This window comes from Physcomitrium patens, chromosome 11 (assembly GCF_059467195.1).
Source record: "Physcomitrium patens ecotype Gransden chromosome 11, ASM5946719v1, whole genome shotgun sequence".
NCBI classification, from domain to species: Eukaryota; Viridiplantae; Streptophyta; class Bryopsida; order Funariales; family Funariaceae; genus Physcomitrium; species Physcomitrium patens.
In genome coordinates this window covers 3,959,125-3,968,651 of record NC_143420.1, presented here as the reverse complement: position 1 = coordinate 3,968,651, position 9,527 = coordinate 3,959,125, and the positions used below count along the sequence as shown (strand labels likewise).

The window sequence follows — 9,527 nt, the reverse complement described above, 5'->3', positions numbered from 1 at the left end:
ACTCACAAACAGATGGATGAGATCTGGTTTTAGGATGTGAATTTTACTAGTACCATAAGCTAGGTGGGATGATGGGTGGGTTGCAACTAAATTGTCCCTAAAATATTAAAAAAAAAAGAATATAATTTCAATAAAAAACTACAAGAGTTCATGTAGAGATCACCATGGAACTGCAAAAGAAATTGCCATGGAATCAACAACAAAGAGTTGGCTTTAGTTATTGAACTAATCAAAGAGAGAAGAGGGATTACTACCAACTGTAGAATTACCAGAATAGATAACACGAGATCAACGTTGGCTGACTGACCCTCATGTTGCAACATATGAGGAAAAAGATAAAACTAAGGAAAAAGATAAAAGGAGGAGGAAAAAGGCAACGCAAACACTCCATAGTGCACCCAGTGTAGGATCTGACGACTCACGAAGAAGAACAGAGGGATCAATCCGGGGTATCAGATAGAGGCAGGTACATATCTCGACCCTAGATCCGGGCATGTCGTCCCGCCCGGTGCTTCGACACGAAAGTTGATCGTTGACGAGAGGAGGCAATGAACGTCGGGCTTGTTTGGATTTTTCTGAATTCCTCGTGCTGCAAAACCTCCTCGCATGGGTCCTCCTTCCGTGTGCCCCCCCGTTCTGATTCATGTTGCAAAATCGCTTCCCTTCGAGCATTCGTAATCAAAATTATTGCCTACATTACAATCGTCACGGATATCGATCGCTTCCTTGACGAGGAACTTCCCCTGCGCCCTCGACGGCGTCTCACCTGTGCCTCGCGGTCAACAACAGCCGCGCTACCATCATTACGGCTGTCTGTCAAGTTGCGGAGGAAGCGGAAGAAGAAGAAGAAGAAGTTGAAGAAGGAGTTGAACGGAATCTGACGAAAATTACCTTCCATTGCCGTCAACATGTTGCAGCGGACTGGGATGAGAGGGCTTTGATGACTAGGTTGTCGAGTCGTTGGTTGCTTTGAACGTGGTTTGGGTTTGGGCGGGGGCGGGGTGGTTTGATTTTGAGATTTTGGAGCGATGTGGTCGTGGGTTTGAAGGGGCAAGGATTGATTTGGAGTTGAACAGTGGGATGAGTTCTTGTTGGGGTGCTTTTGGGGATGATGGGACAGGGATATAAGAGGCGTAATTTTGTCAATAGAATCCGAAGTAAGAGATGAGTTTTTTTGGGTTGATGATGGAGTTGTTGTTGGAGGTGGAGAGGGGGTGTGTTGAGGAAGGGAGAGGTGGGAAAGGGAGAGAAGATGCTGGTGTCTTGATTGGGCTGATGGAAGTTGGGAAAGGTACATTGTTTCGTCTTTGCGGCGTGCGAGTTGCGTCTTGGTACCCCTCTTTGATTTGCGTTATGATTGTTCTACTTTTGTCCGTGACACGTCGGGGAAATTCAGTGGAATGGACGACATCGCATGTTCTGTACACTCCAATTGATCACGAGTTTGTGTTGACCCTTTGTGCTAATTTGGAAGTCCTTTTTTTTGGAGTAGAGAATAATGTGGATTCTTGAGGTTTCTTACTTGCCGTCCCTGCACATCTTGTGAACACAGGTTTTACGATTCCGGTGTTCTGTTTGATTAAAATTATACCATATGCATCTCCTGCGCTCTCCCAGTTTTCGTTGCTCCTTCGTAGGTCGTGTTGTGGACTTCATCTCCAGAATGGGAAAAATGTCCTCGAAAGTCGCTCTTCTTGTCAAGTCGAGGCACGAGTGCAGTGTTTTTAACTTCAATTTGTTTGCTGTTGAGTTTTAGAGTGTTGGTGAGCTCCTCCACACGTTCTAGGTCGACTTTTCCCTCATCTGATGCTATTGTTGTGAGTTAGACGTATGGAAGGTTATCAGTCCAAACGCACTGAAACCTTCCTCATATTCAGGGTCGAGGAGCAATGTAACTATGCCCAATCAACAGGCGCCCACATGGAAGGCGGCCCTGTGTTCGGGCAAGCCCAAGATTGAGTCCTACGAGATCAACAACCTTCTATATGCAAATGTAGGTCTTCCCAATGTTCGTCGCATGGTCACCACTAATCGTTGGATGTAGCGTAGGCGTCTCATATCGGTTTGGATTCACCGTTTATAATGGCGATGTGAAAAAAACGATTTCAGGTCCAGGGACACACTGGCGATTGACTCTGTCTTGGGATTCTACAGCATGATTCTGTCTCAGGCTCGCTTTAGACTATCGGTAGGACAAAACTAAGCTTTTCAAATCAACTTTTCTCCTGGACTTTTTCCGCCGAGCACCTCAAAGTAGTCTGGCGACTGGCCAAGTTTTGACCCCACTTATTAGCGTGGTATGATCAGACAAACCCCATATTCGGGACAGTCTGAAAGCGTGTGGAAGAAAACTTATATATCATTCAATAAGATGCCTCAGACAACATTTCCTTCTGATAGTCTTGAACTGAGTATGTTAGTATTCCACGTCCATGCATCGATCTATCGTGATGTAGGTCCTACACTTGTAGCTGTCGAACAAGTTTGAGCAGTGGAGACATCCTTGGTTCTCAATTAAATTCTGTTTACAAGTATGTTGGTCACGTGCTAGGGACTTCGAAATCTACAGCACGCCCATTAGATGTTTCCACTAATGTTTCCCGCATAGTAACCGCTTGATAACTAGAACTGCACTCTTCAATATTGTCAGATGAAGCGGAGGAATGAGTCCGAAGAAAGACACGGAGTTCAGATGAATGGTTGGAACGGGCACTCGAATTCTGATCATAGCCATGCGCCTACTCCCTCAGGTCCACGAGCGAGAGCCAGCCGGTCGAAGACGGTGAAGCAGACCAAGAATTGCCCATTAACTCCAGGACATTCAGGCATCCGTAGGATTCTATTCATGAGCTTATAGTTTAAGAAGCTGGTGCTATTGAAACACTTCTGGTAGAGTGAACTGGTGCAAATGCTTTTTCTCTAGTAGGGTTTAGGATTGTAATGAGTCTCTCTGGCTTGGATGACTATGTCATATAACAATTTTATTAGTTTGTTTGCGATGGAGTCGAATTTTTCAAGGGATAAAGCCGCTCAATTTATTTCTGAATTCACTGGGATGACTTACAGGATCTCCCACAAGCAGTGCACCGACTCCAACAAGCAGCTGTCGCTATGACAGCTCACTAGGTGTTATAACCTTGCTCCTGGAACTTCTCATAATGTTTTTTAATGTATACATGCCTTCTTATTCTGATTCTGGGCATGATTAGTGAAATCTGAGAGAATTTTTGTATGAAGTTGATATGCGGATTGTAAGATAGCGATTCTTTTATGAAAGGAGGATCAGTGGTATACAGTTGTTTCTTATCTGACATTTCGGTTACCCAGGTCTCCTGACAAAGAAGTTCATTGAACTTATTAAGCAAGCAGACGATGGTGTATTGGATTTGAACAAGGCTGCAGATACTTTGAATGTTAGTGTTTCTGTCTGGCTTTCTCTCACCTCAATTCGTTACAAAGTTCTAATTCTAATGCCCAAACCGTAAGTTTTGATTACTAACTGCTTATTACTTAATACTAGCATATCGGTCAATGGGAACTGGCACATGATGCTATGATATGCAGCAAATCGTAGTGTGTATGTGTGTGTGTGTGACTGTGTCTGAGAGAGGGAGAGAGAGTGAGTTGATTTAAATTTATTATATCTAGTATCTACTGGCTGATAGTGTTAGGAATCCGTGGTTTTACCAGGTACAAAAGAGAAGAATTTATGACATCACCAATGTTTTGGAAGGGATCGGGTTAATTGAAAAGAAGCTGAAAAATCGGATTAGATGGAAGTCAGTAAATTTATCTGCTTTTTCAATGAAATAACACTGCAAGTTAAATTGTTGGCATTTTATATCCGCATTTTTTTTGAAGAAGAGCAGGAGTTGTACAGTCGTGTACAGGTTTTAAGAAGTCTAGTTACTTTTGCTAAATGTGGGTGTAGGAGACTTGGAATGGCGCGAAATGCTGATATCAAGGATGATGGAGCAGGAACACAGGTATGTCCTTTCAAGGGTGTTGAAGATTTCTGTTTCCTGGTTGATGCTATGACTCGGTTTAGAAATAAGCACATGTATAGGTGAAACGAGAGATTTTACGACAGATCTAAGTGTTCCAATTGATAGACAATATTCTGTTTTGGTGCAGACTGAGGTGGAGGATCTGCTCAATCAAGAATCAAATCTTGACGAGAGCATCAGGCATGCACTCTATTTCATCCTGGAATTTTTTCAGGTTCTATTGTCAACCGTAATTTCTACATCTGCATCATGGTGAGGAACAGCTTTTGACAGCTATTCTATGTGGCTTGCAGTGAAATAAGGGAGCAGTTGAAGAACTTAAGTGAAGACGATCACAATAAACAGTGAGGCTTTTCCCTGTGTGTTAGCTGTGGTCAACAATCATGAGGTTTGATAAGGGTCATGGCTGTTTGTTTTATTCCTATTCAATTTAGATTTTGAGAATCTTGCCCCCTAATGTGAACAGTATATGGGGACTGTATTAAGCTGGACTTTATGAATCCAGATTGATTGAAATATTTTATATTTCGAATTTTTCTCCTGTTCAGATGGCTCTATGTCACAGAAGACGACATAAAAAATTTGCCCTGTTTTCAGGTGAGCACATCTGTTTTTAATGCATCTTACTTATAAAATCATTTTTTGTAAACTAATCTTGGCCTAGCTCCCTACTTCGCTTTGGTTATGAACCTCGTAATATTTCTAGAACTCGTCTTATGTTGTCGTTATTTACAATCTTCATGTTCTTTCGAAGTAGCTGAGAAATACAGATGCTTGGGTTTTGGCAGAATGAGACGCTTATTGCTATCAAGGCACCTCTTGGGACAACTTTGGAAGTGCCAGATCCAGATGAGGTGATTCTAATTCTTAGCCAAGAAAGTGTGTCTTGCTATGTGTTACTACCGCCTCAAATCATGCTTTGTTATCACTGTTTGGGACCTGCTGACACTCTAGGTTCATGCATCAGGCAGTGGAGTATCCTCATAGGCGATTCCAGATTCTGCTTCGCAGCAATATGGGGCCCATTGACGTGTACCTTGTCAGGTTCATGATGTTTTGGTCTTGGGGCACTTGCAATTCAAGAATTCTATGATTCAGTGGAGTGGGTTTGTTGATCCTTTTTGGCTCTGCTGGATCTTAGGATAGGATATCAATAGCCAGCTTGTTGAGTGATATTTATGGACAGGTTTTGAGCATTTTCTCTCCGATTGCAAAATCACGATGTGTTGCAAAATGGAGCTATTAAAGATGATGACCAGGTCTTTCTGTTTCCTTGTCTGATGCAGCCGTTTTGAAGGAAAGTTTGAGGAGATGAACTCCGCTGAGATCCCTATCGAGGTTGAACACCCTGTCCCTCAAGCGGCTGGTCCACCTTCGCCTACTGATGCCATGGATCAAGAAACCATGACCATGTTGCCGGTGGTAGGGTATAGCTTGACAGATTTGGAACCACCAGTCAGCCATGAGCCAGCATCGCAGAGCTCGGAGCTGATCAGTTCTCATCCCGACCTAGCGGGTGGGATCATGAGAATAGCTCCCGCAGAAGCCACTGTAAGTTGCGTGGTACCGTGTATAGAAATGATTATGGTTGAATGGAACGTATCAATATCTATTCCATGACTTATACGTATCAGGATGTTGTCAAACACTCCCACTTTTCAAAGCAGTGCTCACTTTACAGAGATACGTCGTTTGAACATAGATGCTCGTATACCTTCTACTTGTCTATCGATTGTTCTAAGTAGATCACAATTGACAAAAGTCTCGGCTATTTCGCTTCCTTGTAGTCTGTAGCTTCCATCTGCCTACCTGGGCTCTGGTGATTCACTTCGATCAACTCCTAATTTAAGTTTTTGACTATCTTGACTTTTTACTGTTGGATGATGTTTGGGATCAAAATTTAGACGGATACAGACTACTGGTTGCTTTCGGACGCCGGTGTTGGCATCTCAGATATATGGAGGAGTGATCGTATCCTTTTTCCAAAATTTAAGTTACCAAGCTTGAGCTTTTTTGATGAAATACTTATTGAGACTTGCTTCATGCGATCTCAGTCTTTTCTAATCCATGTTTGCATTGACATAATAAGTTTATGATTCGTCTTGTGCTTTTGAATTGAAGGTCTTGGTTAAGTATGTTAGTACACCTTGACTTTTGTTTCTACAGCTTCAAATGCAATGTGGGATGAGGTTGTGAGACTCAATGCAGAATTTGGAAATGAGAACATGGGATCACCGCGACCTCACACTCCGACATCTAGTAATTCGATGGAAGTCGTTCCAGTTAGTTGAACATGGAAGCCTCTAGAATCTGCTAGGCCAACTCGAGTCTCAATTTCACGAGTGCTCGAGGCATGAAGCCTAGGAAGACCTAAGTCCCTCCGCTAAGGTTCGGCGGTGAACCTGCTTGATATGGCTTCAACAGCGCCCCACAAACCTGTACACTACGAACTGATCGAATATCTTCCGGAAAGAAGATGCCAAAATCCTAACAGTTGGTTTGGGCCCTCTGTCCTGCAATTGGAACTAGTTCATGGTCCTGGTAGATGACATTACTGGCTCGTGTTATGCATTCTCTTTGGTGCAAGCCAAATGAGTACGTTCTGTGTAAGGTGCCTGACTTTAAGGATGCAGACGTCCTGAACGAAGAAATAGCAATTCGCTTTTTTGATTCTTTGATAAAGTCCCAGTTGCTTTGACTTTTGGATATGCCTTTTATGGCAAGTGAACCTATTCTGCCAGATGGCATTCTGCGTACAGATTTTAGGCGGCATTGTGTTTGTAGAAGAAATCTTTCTTAGTGCACGCTGTCTAATGCATATGCTGTCACTTCCATTTCAGTCTTGAGGTTGAGGTAAGACAGCGCTATTGTTTAAGATGTTGGCTACTGCTGCCATGGTTGACTGTTGGTTTTCTTGTTGTAAATATTCCCATGCGATACTGAAGCATATATTTTTGTGCGTTAAGATCTGAAGAAAAATAGTATGATGAATCATTAATCTCCTTAGAGACGAGGTCGGCTTATCGAAATGCGTTAATTGCAGTTTTTTTTATGGTGCATGTGTTGATTTTGACACGTTATAAAAGTTTTCTGGTTTTCAATTGAACTTGTTTTAATTTGCCTCCTTATCTTCATGCTTTTGTTTTAGAGAAACAGTGCGATATGAGTCACAATATTGTGGGAACATCTAGGTGTTTTTCTCCAATATTGAAAATCTGCAGTTCATTCCCATCTCTAGATATTCTCCTGGATTCTCTGCTCAGGAATTGCTGGGAGTTGTCTAAGGTAGTTTCCTAGATATTGTGAGATCTACTTCAGTTCCTGGGATGACGCTGCTTTGAGGTATGTCACGCATGCACGTCAATTAACCATTGCATGTTGCAATCGTTTAGAAGTGGTCCATCTCTTTTCCATGCATTGTTATCATGTTCTTCCTTGGGCAGTGGCAGAATATTGCAGTGATTCACGAAGTTGAGGATCTATCCGTAGAAACTCTGATGGCTATCTCCTGGGCAAATTACTCGCAGAGGAGTGTGGGAAGCGTTGTAGTGAAGGAGTTGTCAACCTGGATGTCACAAACATTGCCCAGGCTCAATTTTATTTGAGAAATTTCAACATTTGTCCTAGATGGATGAAAAGACCACTACACAACCTTATGAACCATGTCCAATCATATCTCTATCATAAGTACTCTCTTCAAGCATGAAAATGGTTAGTTTGGGTTGCTTATGAACTCGACTCCCTGTCCATCATCCGGAGACTGCAAAAGATAGTAACTAGAGCATTGTAGCTGGCATAATTACTCCGAACTTCACAGCAATATCTTGTATTTTTGGAAAACATCGCTGACTAAGAATACGCCAATCTTGCATAATCGTTTTCACTCACCCTGAGCCAGTCGAAATCCTTGCGTTTAGCCCACATTCTTTTCAAAACCTAATCAACAATGCTGCCCACCAAAGCAAGCATCTGTCAGGGAACTTTTCTGTTACATCAATTTTCGTCGAGAGGTATAGCCCACTGGTCTCCAGACGGTAAGGAGGTTTAAATGATACAAGTGTCTGAAACAAGGCAAGTGACAGTTATTTCCTCTTGGATAATATCATTCATCTTTACTGGCCTAATACGATGAAAGTTCATTCGCTAGAATGTCGTACAATTCAACTAATTTGGATAGTCAACTGCGAAAGCTCGTAGCTACCAAATCTAACCATTATAATGCAAGATATAATGTCAGGACAGAAGTCTGTAATCGCTGAGCAAACTCGGAATTCTACACTTTTGCAATCACGAATTAATAAGCACATGTGATGTATAGCATGACATAACGTCGTCTGCAAACTTGATAACCTCGAATATAATTACTCTTTTATTACTAACCTGGCCGAAACCTGACAAATCAGTAGGCAGCTTCAATAGCGTGCAGTGCCGGTGGCGTGTTGAGCCAGAAACTTAAAAACGATCAGTAGAAGATTCTAGACTCGTAGGAGTATCAATCCAAGAGTAGCGGATATATCGTGCAAATTTAAGTTAAACAACCCCAATTAGTACGAACAATTGATTCCATTCTGGCACCTGAAAACATATGAAAGACTGGAATGGGTGTTACTTCAATGTATGAGGTCTGAACCCGGGAACCATTCAAAGTAGACTTCACACAGTTTCCTTTACAAATCTCTTGCCTTAGCATCCGAACCAAGGTGTGGGAAATGTCTCTCTTGCCTTAGCATCCGAACCAAGGTGTGGGAAATGTCTCTCTTTTCAACATCTTTTGATTATGGGCAACTTTCGAGAACTTTTTTAGTTTGGGAAGTTTTCGGCATAATTCAGAGATAAGTTAGTTTAATGGTTTTGTGGCACGGCTGACTTCATGGAACAGGAGGCCGAGCCACTGAAAATTCTATATCATTGTTGTGCTTGGTTGATGGCAAGAGAATGGTAAATTTGCTGTAGAATCAGAAGCTTCTTCGGTGCATGAATGGAGCACTACTTCGCCATTGTGTGGATGCTACAGATGAAACATTGCTGTGGCCCACAACGATTTCGGTCCAGGTGGTTGGGTCACCGCATCCTTCCAACTTGCAAAACTCTATGATTTGTCTCAAGATTTAGGTGATACTTTTTATACTAACTGAGGATGCAGGTTGCAAGTGTTAAAGCCTTCACAATGAACTGGATAGAGTGCAGAGAAGTTTCGTTTTTTCACTCGCATCATATTCTGCAGGGTTTTTTTATCTGACTTTTTTGCCTCTTACGCATGCTTTACAATAAGAGTATTAGGGCATAAGAGTATTACGCTGCAAACTCCATTTTGCTATCTGATTCTAATTTCTTTTATATTTTCTATTTTATTTTTTTCTTGCCTCCTAAGAGGAATTTCTTTGATAGATAAAATTAGTTCCTTGCTTTTGTTTTTATTTAATTTATTTAATTTATTTTTTATTGTATCTTTTTGTACTTATTAAAAAAATGAACCAATATAAGATATGCTCATAATGAAAAAAATTCCTTTAAGTACCA

General features: G+C 41.8%; 1 protein-coding gene across 10 annotated transcripts; it reads left to right on the top strand.

Annotated features, from left to right (window-relative positions):
• Nucleotides 1–495: 495 nt before the first annotated feature.
• Nucleotides 496–6,689, top strand: LOC112288956 (transcription factor E2FA). 10 transcript variants are annotated; one of them, XM_090254116.1, is made up of 16 exons: nucleotides 511–948; nucleotides 1,553–1,763; nucleotides 1,878–1,993; nucleotides 2,651–2,831; nucleotides 3,067–3,126; nucleotides 3,328–3,413; nucleotides 3,691–3,779; nucleotides 3,932–3,986; nucleotides 4,135–4,187; nucleotides 4,301–4,351; nucleotides 4,556–4,604; nucleotides 4,796–4,861; nucleotides 4,975–5,051; nucleotides 5,294–5,558; nucleotides 5,912–5,978; nucleotides 6,174–6,689. In XM_090254116.1, exons 3-16 carry the CDS (start codon nucleotides 1,898–1,900, stop codon nucleotides 6,296–6,298), a joined length of 1,320 nt encoding a protein of 439 aa, XP_090110242.1. In that variant the 5' UTR covers nucleotides 511–948; nucleotides 1,553–1,763; nucleotides 1,878–1,897; the 3' UTR covers nucleotides 6,299–6,689. The 10 variants fall into 10 exon arrangements, with proteins under 10 accessions (XP_024389519.1, XP_090110242.1, XP_024389513.1 ...); XM_090254118.1 differs by lacking the exon at nucleotides 1,553–1,763 and adding an exon at nucleotides 2,110–2,188 and having other exon boundaries at nucleotides 587–948; XM_090254117.1 differs by lacking the exon at nucleotides 511–948 and adding an exon at nucleotides 1,056–1,291.
• Nucleotides 6,690–9,527: the final 2,838 nt, after the last annotated feature.